Source organism: Barbus barbus (genome assembly GCF_936440315.1).
Source record: "Barbus barbus genome assembly, chromosome: 8".
In the NCBI taxonomy this organism is placed as follows: Eukaryota; Metazoa; Chordata; class Actinopteri; order Cypriniformes; family Cyprinidae; genus Barbus; species Barbus barbus.
The window spans coordinates 7,075,782-7,095,669 of record NC_136736.1 but is presented as its reverse complement, the minus strand read 5'-3'; the positions used below and the strand labels follow the sequence as shown (position 1 = coordinate 7,095,669).

Genomic DNA, 19,888 nt, shown 5'->3' with positions numbered 1-19,888 from the left:
TATTCTGATATTTGATTATTCTAGTTAACTCTTGACTTTATATTTACTCGTTCATTCGGTTGCTCATATCTTTAACAAGGATGCAACGTAATCTACTAGAGTCAATAATTACAGAGTAAAACAGAATAAGGTCAAATGTAACAATTTATTATCAGTCAGGTAAATACTGTATGTATTATGTCAATTCCACAGCAATTCAAAGAGATCAATTCATATCAATACAAAACATCGAATTCTCAAAGATAAATCTATAGCAAAATATTAAAATATACAAATAAATAAGGAGTTTGAGAGCGTAGGAAGACTTGATTCTAATTAAGTCGCTTGCAATTATAAGCATTTCCAGTGCAAGGAGGACACTGCTGAGCTCTTTTGGCATGGCTCCATTGTTGGCAAAGGAAAACATCTGATTAATAGATTGGTTTTCAAAATTTCTTCAAAGGATGATCTCTTTTCTGGGTTGTTGGAGCTCATGTTAGAGCTGTTATAAAAGGTTTATTGTTAAAAGTCTGTTGAAAAACGGAATAATTTTTTTTACTTCAAGAAACCGCTGCATTCTGTGAAGAAATGCCTTTTTTTGTAGAAGTTAGCTTTATTTTGTGTGTGTGTGTGTGTGCGCGTGCGTGCCTGGTATCCCCTACAATATGAGGAATGTCCCTATATAAGGATAGTAATACTAGTATTTTTTGACCTTGTGAGAACTTTTTTTTTTTTTTGTCTTGATGAGGAAACAAGCTTATAAATCATACAAAATAAAGCATTTTGAAAATCTAAAATAGCAGAAAGTTTTGTGAGAGGGGTAGGGTTAGGGTAAGGGGCTTGAAATTACAGTTTGTACAGTATAAAAACCATTACGCCTATAGAATATCCCCTTCAAACATGGAAACCAGTGTGTGTGTGTTTGTGCGGAATCCTTATATCTGTTACACTATGTTTAGCCATAAAAGAATGTGATTTAATGTCAGCCATTATAGCCTACTGTACAGTCATCAGTGTTTCAATCCATTTTGTCTCTCTGTCTGCAGTATACAGAGGAGTTTGTGAGTGGGCTGCAGATTCAGTTGGAACAGTCTCGTCTACAGGAGGCAGAACTACTCGGTGCTCTGAAAGAAATGCAGGACAAAGTGCTCGATCTGGAAAAGGTGTGTGTGTATGTGTGTCTTTGACTTCAATAGAGATGTTCAAGTATGAAATGAAAGTTCTGCATCAATGGTGATGATTAGATCAGTGGTGACGATACGGCTTGTGCACACACAAATGATAAGTGAAACGTTTGTTTTTAATTTTAGAAAACTATTTTCTATCAAAGCTTTTACTATATGATCCTGAAGTGTAGTGCTTAATGGAATACTGTATGTGTGTTACAGAGGAACAGCTCTATTCCTGATGAAATTAATGTAGCTCAGCTGCAGGAGGAGCTGAAGCTAGTGAAACTGAGAGAGCAGGAGACTCTGCGCTCCTTTAGAGAGATGCAAGAGGCCGTTACTGATCTCAACCAGTGCTGGCAGGTGCAGAATCTCTATACAACCCTACCTAACTCAATTGCTTTGGCATTCATAAAAAAAAAAAGTATGAATTTCTGGAAGGCAAAAATGGACCTTTCTGCCGCAAAATGCTTTGTTGGATCCTCTACTGGTCCACAAATCTAATTCTTTGCAAATCTTATTTTCTATCACAGAATCATACGTCTCGTGGAGGAGGAGGAGGCCACTGGAAAGAATCTCCTAAAAAGAATGCAATGAATGAGCTACAGGACAAACTGATGAGTCTGAGACTGCGAGAGGCTCAGGGTCAGGCTGAACTCAAAGAGGTCAAACTTAAAAACCTGCAGCTTGAAAGCCAGGTTAGAACTACAGTGTCCGTTTTAATTATTCATTTTAGGTTTGGTTATTTTAGTACTTCAGTTTAAACCAAATTGAGAAATGTTGACTTGATAACTAGCTGAAAATAAGTTTAAGGGTTTTTTATTTTTATTTTATTTCAGTCTTCTTTTATGTTGAGTAATAGTTTTAGTTTTACTTAACAGGATAACCCTGGCCTGTATATGGAATTCAGAATGTAACAGTACACACAGCATATAGCAATATAGCAATGAAGCCACAGTAACAAATTTGTGTGTACTCTAACTAATCACGCATGCATGTTTATTTGTACATAAAACTTGTATGTGAATATGTTAATGCAAAAATCATGATGCATTAGTAGGTTTGCCCTTCTTGTATTTTTCAGAATTTAGGATAAAGTTTTGTTACCATACATACACACTTACACTTCTCACACATTTCTCTCTTTTTCCAAAGAACCAGATCAACGGTAAACTAGTTGTCAGACATGAGCAAGAGAGCGCCAGCCTGCAGGAGAGACTGCAGAATGCTCTTTCTCACAACAAAACACTACAAAGCCAGCTCAACAAAATGAAGAGAAAGATGGCCGAGTCTGACTGCAAGGTGCAGTGCATTCACCGTCATACAGTACAGGAAGAACAGATAACTGAACATGCAGTGAGATAAACAGTAAATGGGATGTGTCATATATCAATACCAAATCAGTTATTGGCAAGCATGGGACGTTTTTTTTCAGCGTCATTGGTTGATATTGAATATTTAATTGTACTAATTTCCTCTATTTTAATTCATTAAATGCTCATTTCCTCTATTTTTACATTTAGTTTAGCTTGGCTTACCTCACACTGTAAAAAGTTCCAAATAAAATAAAAAGTATTGTACAATTGCAGTATGCAGTAAAATACGATTTAATTTTCTCTATTTTTTTTTCAATGTAGTCTCTAATGTCTTTCTCTAAAAACACACTTATAATTTAATAAGAAAATCCCATCCATTAAAAAAATAAACATCCTTTTTTTCATACTGTAATTTATATTGCTGTGATAAATACATTCATTTGTAGCATTTAATATCATTTATCTTTTTTTTTATAGCTTTATTTTTTATTTATTTGGACAAAATAGTATACATTTTCTGTTATTTAGCTTTCCTCAGACATGAAATAATTATCACCTTACCAGTATAAGCCAGAATTTTAATATCGGTGCATCACTTGTAAATAGACATTAACAGCTGAATTAGCGTTTATAGATTAATGCATGAATTAGAATTTCGCATTTTTTTAGAAATACTAATTTTGCTGTCGTTCTTTCAGAGCAAAGAAGAGGTGATGGCGGTCCGTCTAAGAGAAGCTGACAGCATGGCCGCTGTGGCTGAACTCCGGCAAAAGATAGCTGACCTAGAAATACAGGTGTGAAATATCATCCGTGTCTATTTACCAAGTTCATAAAAGTTCTGTCAGCCATCATATCAGTGTAATTAAGTGTAAGAGTGTGTATGTATTGCCTGCAGAAAGAGGAAGGATTGATCCAAGGCCAGCTGAATCACTCTGACTCCAGACAGTATATAACTCAACTGAGAGAGCAGATTGCTGAACTCAAGAACGAGGTGAGGCTATCACATAGATACACACACACACGTACATGCATAGGTCTGTCACAATCTTGGCACTTGCATTACAAGCTGTGATCAGAAAAAAAATCCATAACGTTTGCACGTTTTCGGTAAAAAGATTCCCACGATCCCATGTTACCACACAAACCTGGTTTCTCCTCTTCTTAAAATGCCATTTATCTCAGTACGGCTTTTTTATATATTTTATAATCGAAATCTTTCCGTCTGCACTTTGTCACCATTCTCATAGTACACTCTGAGCGGTTACCTGTGTACACCATTTTAAAGTGGTATTGTAGTGCTTTTCTTGGCATATGGGACCTTCCCTAACCACAATAAAAACCACTCGAAAATCGTTTTCCCCATTCCCCCCATATGCCCTCACACACACAGACGGCTTTGATGGTTTGATACTGTGGTGCTTACCCACGCACACAGTCACAGCTCGATCTCACGCACTTCATGTGATGATCTTGCTCATTTGTAGAAAAACCTTTCGTGACAGGGGGTGTGAGAGTGTGTTGACATTCTCTTTCTCTTGTATTTATTTCCCTCCCTTTCACCTCTCTGTTCACGTATCACTCTGTCTCTCGTCTCTCGTTTTCATCCCTCTTTTCGTTTTGATTTTGTCATCGCCACTCACGTTTCCTCTCGCTCGATTTCTTTGCTTCAGTGTGTCAGTGTTTACATACAAATGTGAAGTGATTATGCTCCAGTTTCATGGTTACTGTAATCACTGAGTTGAGATGCATTGTGGGCGCTTTCAAAAGACGGATTTTACATCAGCGTTTTACATGTGCTCATATTTACCCACGAAATCAGGTCGCCATATGTTCGGTGATGGTGAATTTAGAGGATTTATTAAATTAATTTTGTACTTCAGCAGTATAAAATAACTGATGTTTTAAATAACTATTTATTTCATTTTATTAGTAAATATTTTATATGGGGTAAATGTCTGTTTCAGTGTTGTCGTGGATATGTGTAGCACATTTTTCATTTAACAAAAAACTATGAGGAGTTGTGATATATCATTTTCTGTGATATATTGTGTTTATTAGTGCTGTCAACTGATTAAAATTTGACATGAAATGCAAGTTAATGTTTAAAATTATTAATTGCTATATATCCCATATATCAATATTTACAGTCCCCCAAATTATATTATAGCGTTCAGAGATGTTACATTATGGAGGCAGACAAACACACTAAACAGACTTTAGTTAGCTAAATAAATATATATATTCAGTTACATACAATACAAAAAATATACAATTATTTTTTTTTTTTTTTATTTTCATATCATTGAACATAAACACAAGTCACTAGCATATAGTTCACAACCATCCAGGAGCAGATTTAAAAGCTGTCCACACAGAAAGTGTTCTTGTATTCCATTTTTTATATATTTTTTTTGGTTTATTTATTAATCTTTGTACATGTGTAAATGGATATTCTTTGGGCACTTTTGCACATCTTGCAGTTTTTCAGTATATCAGCACTGAATGTGCTTTTCATTAAGATTTGTGAATGTTTCATTAACAGTACCTTTAAAAATCTCTGTGATGTCCTAATTCGGAAGTGCTGTGCACTGACTTTTGCTCTGTGGTTTTGACTGAAACGAGATCAACCAGACAGAGGAAGTGAGAGGTGGGGCTTGTGTAGATGATTGTCTCAGGACGCTTTTCCATTGGTTAACCACAGCCCCTCCCACTCCCACTCTCGCAAATTGCTAAAGCACTTATTGGGAAGCCCATGACGTTTCAGATCTGAGATTTTAGCATAATACCTGTTTTAGGCTCTCACGAATGTTAGGGCATACACGCAAACACACTCACTTATGCTCACTGACTCAGAAGGGAAGATCTGAAATGAGAGCAAAAAATTGTGGTCCATTTCTGTCACGCAATAAAATCCACTGTCTACATGATTCACACACATTCATAGTCGTAAAACATATTCATCAGTGCACATGCAGATTTTAACATACAAATGGTACCATAAATTTAAAATGTCAAAAACAGCCTTGTAAATAGTCTTGAAGATATGGTATGGTATGCTCCAAGGTATGGAGCCAAATCAAAATAAATAAATCTAGATAGTTTTAGGTAAATAAATTAAACCACTAAATAAAATTGTTTTATTAAAAACCTAGACTTTTTCAGTGCAAACTTTAATCAGATAATTTTTTAATTAATTAAAACTGATTTTTTATTACACTTTTTCAACTAATATTTTTTTTAAATTTGCAGCCCAAATATGCAAGTAATCTGTTTAACACCAAAGTCTCAGTAAAAACACTTCTTAATCAATTAATCGCACCCACAGCGTATTTAACACAGAAATAAGATTGACAAAGTGATCTCGACCACAGTGCATGTTTATACGTCGCTCTAACCTCTCTGATATTCAGTGATATCTGCAACCATTGTGAGTCCAGTCCAGAGTGATGTTTAAAACCTTCCAATGTGGACGACTGAACCAGACAACAAGCCATTTTTACCCTTTAATCTAAATAATGACATTTATAAGACTAGTTTATTCTTTTTATATTCTTCATACATCCAGAACATATCTGTGTTTGTGCATCAATGTCTCTCTTTTATGTTTTAGGTGCAAAACGTCATTGTAGGAAAATTATCCAAGATGTTGGCTAATAATTTTTTATCAGCTGTATGTTATATAACACGCAGGATCACAGATTTAAAGAGTGACAAAAAACTCTAACTTAAGAAAAGAAGGGTAATTATTATATGAAAGGTAATAATTAGCAATATGTGTTCAAACATTGAACGTTTCAGTGTGATATACCATGACACATAAAAACGGCTGCAGTCTTTTTGTTTTTTAATCGTCCAGCGAATCGTTAAATTCAGTATATCTTTAACAATTCCGTTTATCTTATTCGTGGCCAACGATAAAACAAACCAAATAGTACTTTATCCAAATTCATGAGCATAGGTAACGCGATCTTTGGCAAATAGTTTAAGACTTGAAGATCACATAGCACCAGACACTTCTTAATAAATCACAGTTTATTTGCTACTCTACAACACTACTAAGCTAAAATAACACAAAACAGAATACAGAGAGTTTAAGGTTCTAATGCTCGTTTCCAAGAATGCTCTAACTTCAGCCTGAGGGAGTCACAAGCAAGGAACTTTACTATCTTTACTCTTAAAGATGAATGCAACCAGTTTCCAGTAGAATTATGGAGAATTATTTGATTACTTGCTCTGAGTTGTTTCGTTCCTTTCCTGGTTGAGGGAACCCCGGGTGCGGATTGGCTGCTGAAGTCGTCGTTGCGTGATGTCACTGGGGATGCCCTCTTGCAATTGGTTGGTTTCTCTGTGACGTGATGACGCTCTTAGGGAGTCTGTTTATAGAGTTATTTCGGCCTCAAGTGTTCAAGTTTCTTTGGTCAGAACTTTGAAGGCATGTGTGGATCCTCGCCAGATGGTATATGGCTGAGAGCGCTTAACAGCGCGATTTAGATGAGGAGCCGAAGTTTCAAACAGTGCGCGAGCAAGCCCCAAGCAACAGCACACCGAAGTTGGGTATCTGTCTTTTATTGGGCTGATTTCAGTCTGCCCCTTTTTCTGTTTGATCCAATCACAAGTGTTTCTGTAAGGCGGAGCCCCGCCCCGCACGGCTAAGTTTTCCGTGCATAAATCCTTTGCTGAGTTATTTCATAAAATGAAGAACATATCCTAGCAGATTCCTATAAGTGTTTTAATCATACATTACGATGAGAAAAGTCAACTTTCATCCACACCAAATTATTGCTGACGCAACTAGCTTTCATTCAAAATCAAACACCAAGTATTTTGCATACCCATAGTACATGTATCAATTTTATCTATTACACGTTTAAGGCATAGATTAAACAATCCTAAATTCTAAATAATCACACCAAGCATGTGAAACTAAACAATAGTGATCGGGAAAAATTAGACATCAAGAGATTACAACAATAACATAGATTCCAATAACACAGCAAGCTTAATTTAATTTCATAAAATACAACCTGAATATGTATTGTAAATGTATTATATATATTGCTTTTGAGTATATTGCTTTAATAGCAGCAGCGATTTTATTATTTATCCTTTTGGGAACACTTATAAAGGTCCGATCTTCTTTGTTCTTCCAATAAGAAGAAAAGGCACGTTTCTCTGCTGGGGAGAAACAGGAGGTCATGGGAATGTCACTCCGGATGGAGATCTGGTGATTTTCTTAGCTCGGACGTCTGTTGTAAAACCATCATCTTTGTTGATACCATCATTGAATTACTGCGTTAAACGATCAGGAGATATCAGGGAGGGTCTGTGCTGGAGCCTTTCCAGATGCCACATGCTTTGTTCTGTTGATTATGCGACTTTTATTTATGGTAAACCGGTCAGGAACAACATTGAAGGTTCTGTTCTAAATCCATTTCAGATGTTCCCTCAAATTTATCCTGGGTTTTAGAGGTCTCCTGAGATAAGGAGATTTAGGGCAGGAAATCGGCCAGCCAGTCAAATGCAGATGCTGGGAGTGGAAGTCTTAACTCCTGCTAAGGAATGTGCTGTCTTGAAATAATTTTGTGTGTGTGTCCTGGTCTACTAGGCACTACACTGTTCTACCAAAGAAAAAAGTTGCCTACATCTTGAATGGCCTCAGGGCAAAAAGCACATTTTCAATTTTGGGTCAACCATCTTTTTAAAATCTTGTTGTAGGCCCCTGCAGAACATTTTTTTTTTATGCTTTCATATTGTATACTGTTTTTTGAATGCTTACCAGCTATACTGACTTGGTCAGTCAGTTGCACTAACTATGTTTTGCATACGCTGGTCCTTCTACTAGCCAGGCACTGATCCAGAATTAGTAAAATGGTCTTTTCTGCAGAGCTGTGCATTTGTAAGAATGTTTGCCAGAATCAACTCCCTTCTCTTAAACATTTTAGATCAGGCAGCTGCGTGGACAGCCCTCCAAGTTCCAGAATACCGGTGGTGGCGTTTATCAGGACCTATGTTTGGAAAGCCCAGCATCTGCAGAAGGTGATTACCTCAGTTCGGACGAGGACGCTCTTCAGAGCCTGCCTGTGAGCTCCCTGTACCCACACCACTCTTCACCACGTCTGGACAGTCAAAGCAGCACGGACAGCGACGGCGAGGAAAGGAACCCCATTCAAACCCCCTGCCAAGACCCTCTGCCTAACCAGCAGCAGCTGTACCCGGGCATGGTGTGCACCGGAGGACTCGAGAACTGAGATTGCTTGAAATGGTGAGACGGGACGGACGGAATCCTTTAGGAATAGACTGCACAAAATACACACATATATAGCGAGAGATTATGTACATTCAACCAGAAGCTGTCAGAGGTAGGGCAGGAAACCGATGCATAGCGTGACACTCTCATAGTATACTTCACTCTCACTCGAGCTGTGTCCGAAACTTGAAAAAGGCGCCCTTGCTAGCAGTAAGTGAAGATACAAGGGCACCAAGGCACGTCCAAATCCAGCATTTGCCTTCCATCTGTTTGACTTTAATATCTCCACAATCTTATATGTTCGGTTTGGCGGTTAGTGACATCTGATGAAGAGATTCGAAATACAAGAATATATAAATGACGGTTTTTTAAAACATAAGTTTACATTCTACACAGAAATGACTTGTAGTCACTAAATATTTGATTTATGTCTAAACTTTGTTCTAGATCATTAGATGTGACGTTTGGTGTACTTGGTAGCTGCTTTCAAATTCGGACACAGCCTCTATGTCTCTCTCATACTTTCTCTTTGTCTTTTTGTCGGTGTGTCTGTTGCACAGTCCTTAAATATATTGTATTTCTTCCCAGGACTGAATTTGGAGTTCTGTTACAAAACACATACACAGAGAAGTCAAACTGTCCTCTTCTCAGAGTGCCAGAAAGTTTGGTCATTTTTGCCATTTTCTCCTTTCAGAAAACAGTGTGGCCTTGAAACTACCTCTAATTTAACCAGACACTCACTCAATCCCTGTGAGCATACCAACTTCACCAATTCAACAGCCATCTGGCTAGAAATGAGGTGACAGAGGAGAGAAGGAGGATACACACATTCGGGTACACTAAACGTTTGCAGCATCTTATCAGATCCTTGGCTTTGGAAATCAAGGGATTGTCTTTGTCACACTCACATGGTGTCAAACGTAGGGACCATCTCTACTGTTTCTTTAGAGGAAAGCAGCAGATTCGGTGCTTTTCTCAACCTGGACGTTCTTCGTTTTTCTGTCTTGTTTCTGTGGAGAGGATGTGCACCTTTTATGTTTATCTCAAACGCAACAGACACTACAATCACTTTAATGAGAGGTGAAGGCTGAAGGAAAGAAAATAAGAATGAACAAAGTCTTATTATATAACGTAATAGGGATGTTAATAGTTACATACATAGATGAATATTACCGTAGCTCATCCATGTATTTGTGTGTGTTTTATACAAAACAAAGAAAGCTGATCAAAATTTTGGATAGAGAAAATCCATTGCTAAAGAACTCTTGTGTCAACATTGCCAAATGTTTTTTATGTTATTTATATGTTTATTTCTTTTATGGTTTTTTAAAAATAATGTTAATGTACTTCATGCATACAGAGGCCAAACTATTTAATTTATACTATTCTTCTGTGCCAATCCTGAAAAACAGCATGAAGCTGAAACTACAGGGTCTCCAGAAAAGAGATTAGTTTGAAAAAGGGTAAAGAACATAAAACAACTGCTGCTATGACATATATAGTTAGTTATTTTATTATTATTATTATTATTATTTATTTTTTAATAATTTTTACTCCCATGTAAGGTAGATCTATAAATCCAAGATAAACTGTGAAGTTATTATCGACTTGGCGCTTACCAGCAATGAGTTGCCTAGATTTGTACACTACATAAAAACTCTCAAGCAACTATGCGATATTGATTTGCATTTCACATTTCAACTGTTAACCATCTTAAGCATTGATCCTGAGTTTCATGGGTTTGTGCTGACTCAAAAGCAACTTCCTGAAGCATTTATGAAGACTGTAACTCTTGGTTATTAAAGAAAGTTTGCTTGCGTTTGACTGAACTACAGAAGGTTACAAACAAACTAAATTAGAGTTAATTCACAAACTGCTGCGAGATTTGTTATGTATACATTATATTATACAAATATTTCATACTTGTAACAGTTTTCTTCCTTTAAATCGAGTTTGGTCACTTAAATTTTTTTTACCCACAATTTCGTAACCTGTCTTGAAGTCTAACTCAGTACTGTCTGCGATGCTGTTTTTGTCTGACCACACATGGTACATCAGTGTCATTGCCTTTCCCCACCACTGCCTCATTTTGCTAAAGCTCATCGATCGATGCATTTATCAGACATTTTACATGTTTACATGACTTTCTGAGAGCGATACATTGCCGACATTTGCACCCTTTACTGGTTATTGACAAAAACCAGTGAGACGCTGCTCTCAGTCATATCTCTGACTGTATGATGCATTACAAGACATTGGAGTTTTGGGGAGAAGTATTTACAGTATATGCTGAATATGACATGAAAACCATTTAAGTGTGTTCATAAAGCATATCTCCTTTTGAATGGTTGCAAATTCTCAAGGTAGCCTGGGGTTGCTGTTTTAACGTACCTCAGTGTTTTATTGACTGAAAATAGTTTTTGGGGTTTTTTTGTCTAATGCAAAATTGATTGGTGGAATTGCTTGTTGGAATGTAGTTGCTATTTTCCCTTGATCAAACCTGTAATGCCCTTGTTACTGATTAAATATATTTATTTTATTTTTTTTAAAGAAAAATTGACATAGTGTGAATTGGACTCATAATGATATTTTCTGCATATAGACATTTATGATTTTAATGTTGTTTCATACTGCACTACAAATGAAAACTAAACCTCTAGCATCGTCTCTACTAGGGCTTTACTCTGATTTAGAACATCCTTCCTGTTCCACAGTGACCTCTGTAACATTTAAAACCATCCACCAAACCGGTTTCAGAAGTGTGTACCGCTTATAAACTGTGTTCTTTACAAGAAAAGGAAGTTGCTTTGCACCTATCATTTCTTGCTGGTCTTTAAAGGGAAACCTCAGAGGGTCCCAGAAGCTGAAAGATTTGATCAAGCAGTTGTACCAACATTTGTTCTGGTTTGGGACTGTTGGATTTCAAATAGTCGAAGGAAACTTTCTTCACAACTTGATTACAAAACACAACGGTTTTGTGGTGTGAGTTTTAGCTTCTGAAGAAAATTTGCTAATAGGAAATCAGAAAGGGCTGTTTTGAAATGAACTTGGAATGAGAGTTGTTGTTTAGGGACTTAATTTAGTTTCAAACAAAAAGTCAGTCTTATTGGGAAGGCTTTTCCAAGCTTGTTTTATTGTTATCTGACCAGGAACGTACCATTAGATTGTCAATGAGTAGCTAATATGATCAAACACATTTGTTTCACATTGAGCTCTTATTTCAATCACCTTCAGAATGGCTGAAATATGTTCTAATCCATGGAAGAAGAAAAAAAAGATGAATGAAAAATGTTATACACATTAATAATATCAGTACTTTGTGGTAATATGAGTCAGTTTTCCCTGCATAAAGTCTATCACATATCTCAGAAACACGATATCACTGTTTCAGTTGAAGCGAAATACTTTTATCTACTGTTATCAGATTTTTTGTTTTCTTTGGTAACGTCCTTTAATGGCAGTTTTTATCTCGGACTCTCTTTTTGTTGTTGTTGTTTGAAGGTTGCCATGTAAGCAATGATCATAATGAAACTCTAATTGGTTTCATGAAAGATATGTTGTAGTTACAGTAGACAACCTACCTACAACAAAATGCATAATTGACACTTTTATGCATGAGCTTGAAGAAAATCACTGTTCAGAAGAACTGTATTATTGAATGCCTCCTTTTTTTGGTCTTCCATTTTCTTAAATAAATGTGGAGATAAATTGGGAAAGTAATATGTGTATATAGCACATGTAATGTCATTCAAATGTTACAATCATACAGAAAATGTCCTTACTGTATGTACTGTATTCAGTGTTTTCATCCATATGTAGTTTGACTGCTATTTCAAACACAGTGTATATCAAAACAGCAACCCCAAAAGCAGAGGTCAATATTTCATACACACCACATTATGCTTTCAGGTGTAGCCATATTAAATAAATGGCCAGTGAGGGTATGAGGTCATAACGCAGAGGCTGATGTGACATCACCTCCTCTATAGTGCTCCAACAGCTGCCTTACCTCCTTTCACCAGTACATAAATGTCCAGTAGTCTCCCCATGACACCCATCAGATCACATCCTCTCTCTCCTACAGTTTTACTGATGTGTTATTAAGAATGACAGTACTACAGATTATATAAATGGCAATGTTATCAAATGATGATCCAGTGTTCTGTATTTGATGATAAAATGTATTTAAAAAAAAACTAAATAAACATTTATGCGATACATTTGCAAAGTTCAAATTTTGGTGTCATGCGTATGTATTATTTTGCATTATAACATGAATTCTTAATTATATATATATATTCACCTTAAAATTATGCAGCATTAATATGGTAACCAAATATTTTTTTAAAGAAATCTTAAGTATATATAGTATAATTCTTTTTTTTTGGGGGGGGGGGGGGTTAAAATGGAAAATCTTTTGGTCTAAAATGACAGAACAACCACTAGAGTGTTACCAGAGAGCACCATTCCAAACAACATTGGAGCCCATTGACTTTCATTGTATGGACAAAAAAGACTTCAAAATAGCTTCTTTTGTGTTTTACATAACTACTAAGTCCTACAGATGACGGAATGCTCATTTTGACTAAACTGACCCTTCGAAGCTCTGCATGGATGTAGCATCATGCAAAAGTAATTGTTTTGGGTTAGAAATATGTCTGATCTAGTTATGCATTTTATCTTGTTTCATATTGAATAAAACACATTTAAAGGGATAGTCCACCCAAAAAGTTAAATTCTGTCATTTACTCAAGTTCATCCAAACCTGTATGAATTTCTTTTTTCTCTGGAACACAAAAGAAGAAATTCTGGAGAAAATGGATAACCAAACACTTGCTAGTACACACTGACTTCTGTATTTTGCATACTATGGAAGTCAGTGGGGACCAGCAACTGTTTGGTTTTGAACTTTTGGGTGAACTATCACTTTAATTGGGCCACTTAAGCCCTCATCTCATGTGTGTACATAATTTAGAACATTTCAAATTTCTTGATGTGGAAAAATCTGCTTTTTAAAAACCCAGAATGGTGCTTTGCACTATTTTATATCCATTTCTTGCTAAACCAGTAAACCTGCAAACTGCAGCTTTAGAAAACCAAACTGAGAGTTTCTTCCTATTTGTCATCACTACAGCACAAATGTCATGCTGCATGGTTTGCCTAAATGTGAGGACTTAATGTCACACTGTTAAAAGTTGCTGTAAAAATACAGGGCATTTTCTACAGTAATGTACCGTTCTATGTAAATACAGTTAAATACTAACAGATATAATATAAAAATATTAACAGCAAGCTACTGTTCAATCTTAACGTTTACTACAGTATTTTTTAGTCTAGTCAGACGTGTGATGTTGTTGCTTGAGCCCGCTCATAACTCATCTGAGCAAACCCACGACGCATCAGCTCCTATCAACTGTCAAGAGATGTGCACTTGTGCAGGTTCAAAATTACTGATCTACAATATTTTATTAACGAGAGAAAGAAGAATAAGAAGCAGAACTAAAGACGATTTTTTGTGAGCTGCCATCATCGAAATGGACGGCACACCGGCTTGCTTTTCTATTCGCCAACTAAGGTAATTACGATTTTGTTCAAAGTCAGTTTTAGCCTGTGATATTATTTACACACTGTTATTTCTTTTTATTGAATGAAGTTACCAATAACAGTTAAAAAATTACCAGTAACTTTTGTTATTTTGCAAGCTAATCAAATGTCCATGGTATATGCGTTCATCCATTGAATTTTTGAAACTGTGATAATTTTTGATAACTGTATTTTGTTATTTACCGTGTGTAGGCTGATACCTATATTTTGTAATGTTTCTGAATATTAGCTAACTATTATTGTTGTCTGCATCAGTTGCTGGTGACGAAGTCACAATTGGAGGTTGGATGATCAGTATTGAAGCCAGCTACTGTCTTCAACTTACAAAACCAAGAGAAAGCTACTAAGACACTGGAGTTTGTTCAAAGGTAAATATCGTTTTATTTTTTTTTTATTTTTTTTGCCCCTCTTCCCAACTTTGTTCAGAAATTGTTGTTCTTTCTTTTTACCTTCCACCCCACTTCTCTCTTTCTTTATTTCTCTGTAACACATTAGGACCCCAATTAATATTTACTTGCTACGCTTAACATCCCATATTTCTCTATTATTACATTTTAGGCACTTCATTGGTGTGAACCATGAGAGGGAAACAAAGGCCAGCCAATTGAAGGTGGTGTTGAAGAAGACAAGGTAAGGTTTTATAAAAACCTTATGAACTTTGAGTGGGACAGTATTTAGTAAGGTGAAGTCACATGATCTGCAACCAGAAGTCAGCATTTTGTTGTGTTCAGTCCAGTCTCACTGGTGAAGTGGAAACAGTGTAAATAAATGGCCAGTGAGGGTATTATTAATGCTTTAATAAAAGCCTAATGTTTTAAAGCCATCTCTTGTCCGAGCAATTTGTGTTCAAGTAATTTTAAGTTGTATTTAATTGTAGAATGTAAATTTTAAATAATTAGCTTAGCAGTGTTACAATGTTAAGTTCACATTCTACAGTACTTTAATACGTACTTTAATAAATTTTAAGTAATAACGAGCTTATGAAATTACAGTTGGAATACTAAAATAACAGTGTAATGACAGTATTATATATTTTCTACGGCACGGTACTGTAATATTTTTTACAGCAATAAACTGTTATTGCAGATTACAGTAGGTACACTGTCAAATTACAGCATTATACTGGTGAATTTAGCTGCCAGTAGTTTACTGTAATTTAACAGTGAAATTTTTTACAGTTCAGTTATTTAAATGGTTTTAAGGCATGGGCAAAAGAGTTAAGTCTTGTTGCACCTCGCACAACCACACTCCCCACGGTTCATCAGTCTTTCTACAGCCTCATCACTTTTCGCTTTCTTCCTCTCTTCCTCATCTGTCTGCATGAGGTCTGTGACTGTTTGATACCTTCAGGGACAACAGAAAATTAAAATGGTAAAATGATGCGTCATAATCACACCTTCAAAACCATATCACACTCCTAGGCCTACCTATGGTTTACATTTGCAATGAATGACTACTGCAGCCATTTTTGCAATGAGAACAAAATCACCACAGTGTCTTTTATTAGTCACATCCACAGTTAAACTAAGATGTATGTCCAACAGAAAAGGCTGTCTTTTCGATGAGAGCACCCTGATTTATTTTGCTGGTTCCTTCGCACTGCAGCAGAAGTTAGGGTTAGTGTAATTATGGTTTGTAACAGCGCGAGGCAGAGCGCGCGGCGGAAACTGACGAGTCTGTGGTCGGCCGGTTTTGTGAGCGCGCATTACCGAGGTTTCAGTTTTGCTGCGCTTTAAGGAGCGCGCACCTGTCCTCAGTGATTTATTACTGCTGGTGACTGAGCGAGACACGACACCGTAGCACGGCCTAATCTGCTTGAAATACATACAGTCCGATAATAAAAGTGAGAGGAAGTATTGCATCTAATGTTCATTTTGTTATAGAAACACCTCGGCTGGCTCTGGACGCATTTACTGGTAAGTCCTTGCGGTTTATTTTGAAGATAATGGCACTAATGGCAGTGAACTAATAACTATAATAACTACTATTAGTTTTTAAAATAGGTTTCGGTTCCACCATGACATTTTCACTTAATACCCCTAAAACCACCTGTCCTCACAGCAATACCTAAACTTTAAATGATTTGATATATAAATATGTATCTTTGAAACTGTGTCCTGTAAGGAAGAGATTAAAATATACTTTATGATTAGTTTCTGTGGCCCTACACACCGTTAGATATTTATGAAGCATTTTATAACATAATGTAATATCAAAGTCTTCATCCTTAAGATCTTCTTTCTACAATCACTTGCTTACTATCAATAAATCGCAAAGGGTCTGGAGAAGTTTAAAAATTATAATTTTTAAGTAATCACACAAATTGTAAAGAAATGTTGTGTCCCCCCCCCCCTCCCATTTGTATTTGCAATACCAGAATCACAAAATTGTACATGTGATATAAAAATATAGCTCTTTTTCAATATGTAAGATGTCTCTGTAAGATTTTCTTTGTGGTAAAACAAAAATAGACAAAAAAAAAAATCAATCTGAAAACGTTAATTCATTGAAGAATGGCTAGATTTGCTTTAATAAAAAAATGCAATATTTGTTTAAAGCTCTGTAGTCTGTTTTTGCCCCAGTACACACAAAGTGTTGCTATTTGTGAGTTGATATTTTGAATTTCATATTAATATTTCATGATTAAATGGATAATCAACATGACCAAGACCTAAAAGATTTACTACAACAATCATGATTGTTTCACTTAAATAGTACATTGAGCATTTAATGAACTCTTATTTAAAAGCAATACATGTTACACAGACCTTTACGTAATATGATTTTTTTTTTCTTATTGTGCTGTTAAATATTAAATTTTTGGTACACCTAAAGAGTTATTTTTATTTTATAAATAAGCATTATCAAGTCATTTATTTTCAAAATTGCCACAGTATTTCTAAATCTAAACCTATTATTAAATAGATCTATTTATTACATGACATCATAAAACAAGAGTAGACCATAGAAATGTCTATATTCATATTTATATATAGCTCATCTCCACTGGAACTCAAAGTAATATCTAATTAATTTCATAAAGTGATTGTAAGTAATGGGGATGAAGTGTTTCAACAGGAATATGCTGACATGAAGTTGCTCTGATTATCATCTGAGAATCTCTGATTTGCAAGATGAGAACACATTTCCGTTTAGTTATTCTGAGTTTGTATTTCATAATTATAATAACAAATAAAAATAAAATTTTTATTTGGGAAATGCATTTTTGCCAAAGCATTGCTCTAAGCATTTGATGCTTAGAGCAAAGCCAAGCAGAGTGATATAGGAAAAATAATATTAGACTCGAGAATCTGTGCTTCCCCTGACAAAAATAAATAAACCCATTTATTATTTATTTTTCATTATAAGCAGAGATCAAAATTAGTTACCAGTGCACAACATATAATCCTCATTTAAATCAATACATATATTATGCTGAGATTTAATATGCATCATGTCCCAGTATATATGGTTGGCATTTATTTTCGTCTCTCCATTTTCAGTCCTGCAGGACAATCTTCTCTGTTGCTAGCTCTCTGTTCATTATGCCTCGTTCGTTTCTGGTGAAAAAGAGCAGGAAGGGAGGCTTCCGTTCCTCTCTTCCCATGGCTGACGTGCCCTATCTAGGCCTGGTGGGCTGGTCTGTCCCCATAAAAGTGGCTACACTGCCAGAGGAATCAGTTCAAGAGATACAACCATATTCTCCAATCATGCAGCAAAACAGCACGCACAGCAGTCTCAATAATGACTGGAAAACAGGTACGTTGATAAACAAAATTCATTTTTAATACACAAGGAAGTTTTGGGGATTCCTTATTATTTTTTGTATAGCCATTAGCAAAAAAACTTCAAAATTTTCCGATCTTCTCATGTGTTTAACACTCATTCTTCTTTGGGTTTCTGCAGATTCAGTAGGTTTCCGGTATGGCCCTCCTCCGTCTCCAATGCACTGGTTACCAGTCAACTCTAGAGACATAGCAGACATACAAGGGCTCAACAGCAGAGACAGTTCACTGGACTGTTCTCTGATGAGTCCTCGGAGGGATTTGGGCCCAAAACACTGCAGCTTATGTGGCAAGGTGCGACTTTTTTTGTCCAAAAAAAAAGACTTAGAAGACAATGTTATATTCTTATGTAACACTGACTTGAAACAAAGGAAACACTGAAGCAAACTGTCTTCAGGCCATTTTTTGGAAGATTTGTTTAAAATACAAATCCACTCATTTGACCAGCTCCTCCAGTCCATAAATCTTGCTCACCGAGAAATAGAAGACAAAACATTTTCCTTGAGTAGCACTTTAATTATATTTCACTTTATTTTGACCTCAAGCCTTTCTATGACAGGGGGAAAACTTTTCACTTCCTGAGTCATTATTTAAACAGTTCTGTTTTGAATTTTTTCCATTAGGTTTTCTCCTCTCTTGCTCGTCTGGAGATTCACGTGTACAGATTGCATGGTAGTCATCATGGACAGTCTCTGGTATTCTGTGACAGCAAAGACCCCACGATGCCATGCAGGGTAAAGGTATGACCATTCGTTTGCAATTTATTTATTTTTATCTTTGTGGATTCACAATAAAAGGTTATATGTCTCCCTCTGATGCTGAATAGTGTAACTGCAGCCTTAGTAAGTAGTCACACGGTGTACATTGTACTTTTTTAATGGTTAGGTTTGTATGTTGGCCTAGAGCAGTGGTTGGCAACAGGCAGCCCATGGGCCAAAAAGTGGCCCGCCAGCTATAATATCTGGCCCGTGTATATACACACACACACACACACACACACACTATATAGTATTTTTCTTGTAAAACAGTTTTGTATGCTGAGTTTGGTAAACTATAAAGTTATGTACATCGTCATTACATTTGTTCATTTTGAATTTCAGGAACGAACATTTGAGTGCAAGGAATGTGGCAAGGTATTCAAACGCTCATCCACTCTGTCCACCCACCTCCTGATCCACTCGGACACACGGCCATATCCCTGCCAATACTGTGGCAAGAGATTCCACCAGAAATCCGACATGAAGAAACACACCTTCATACACACTGGTGAGGCTCACAGAGATTTGAAACTTTGAATAGAATGGAATCATTTGGATAGACAAATTATTTTTTCCCCATTTCATCTATTATCAGAACCTTACAAAATAACTGATATGTTAAAAGTAAAGTATACCGCATTTCATTTACCATATATTGAGTGCATGCGTTTTGATTGCTCCTCATTTGACAAGGTTTATTTTGTGACTTGTTCAGGAGAAAAGCCGCATGTGTGTAAAGTGTGTGGTAAAGCCTTCAGTCAGAGCTCCAACCTGATCACACACAGCAGAAAACACTACAGACCCTTCAGCTGAACACTTTCCTCTAGGAGGATCCCAACCAAGACCTCTGTGAATGTACCTAAGTTAGCTTTAAACACAAAGTATTATAAATTATCAAGTACATATTTTCTTCTGTATGTTCTCCAACCAAATAATTCACGCAGCAGTGCTTAAGAGCGTTACGTGTGAGATGTAAACGAAAAATGTCATCACAGCTGTATATCAGTAATAAATGAATGCTAAAAAAAAAAAA

General features: G+C 36.1%; 1 protein-coding gene across 1 annotated transcript in view; it reads left to right on the top strand.

The window, feature by feature from the left end:
- The window catches only part of LOC306873387 (EVI5-like protein), a 46,249-nt gene extending 26,373 nt beyond the window's left edge, over window positions 1-19,876 (top strand). Inside the window, exons 14-24 of the mRNA XM_079422646.1 lie at window positions 1,026-1,142; window positions 1,368-1,508; window positions 1,679-1,843; window positions 2,301-2,447; window positions 3,160-3,255; window positions 3,357-3,452; window positions 8,404-8,608; window positions 18,219-18,391; window positions 18,721-18,837; window positions 19,198-19,363; window positions 19,571-19,876. Coding sequence (XP_079278772.1) covers window positions 1,026-1,142; window positions 1,368-1,508; window positions 1,679-1,843; window positions 2,301-2,447; window positions 3,160-3,255; window positions 3,357-3,452; window positions 8,404-8,608; window positions 18,219-18,391; window positions 18,721-18,837; window positions 19,198-19,363; window positions 19,571-19,668 — 1,521 coding nt within the window. The 3' untranslated portion in view covers window positions 19,669-19,876. The remainder of the gene's footprint in view (window positions 1-1,025; window positions 1,143-1,367; window positions 1,509-1,678; window positions 1,844-2,300; window positions 2,448-3,159; window positions 3,256-3,356; window positions 3,453-8,403; window positions 8,609-18,218; window positions 18,392-18,720; window positions 18,838-19,197; window positions 19,364-19,570) is intronic.
- Window positions 19,877-19,888: the final 12 nt, after the last annotated feature.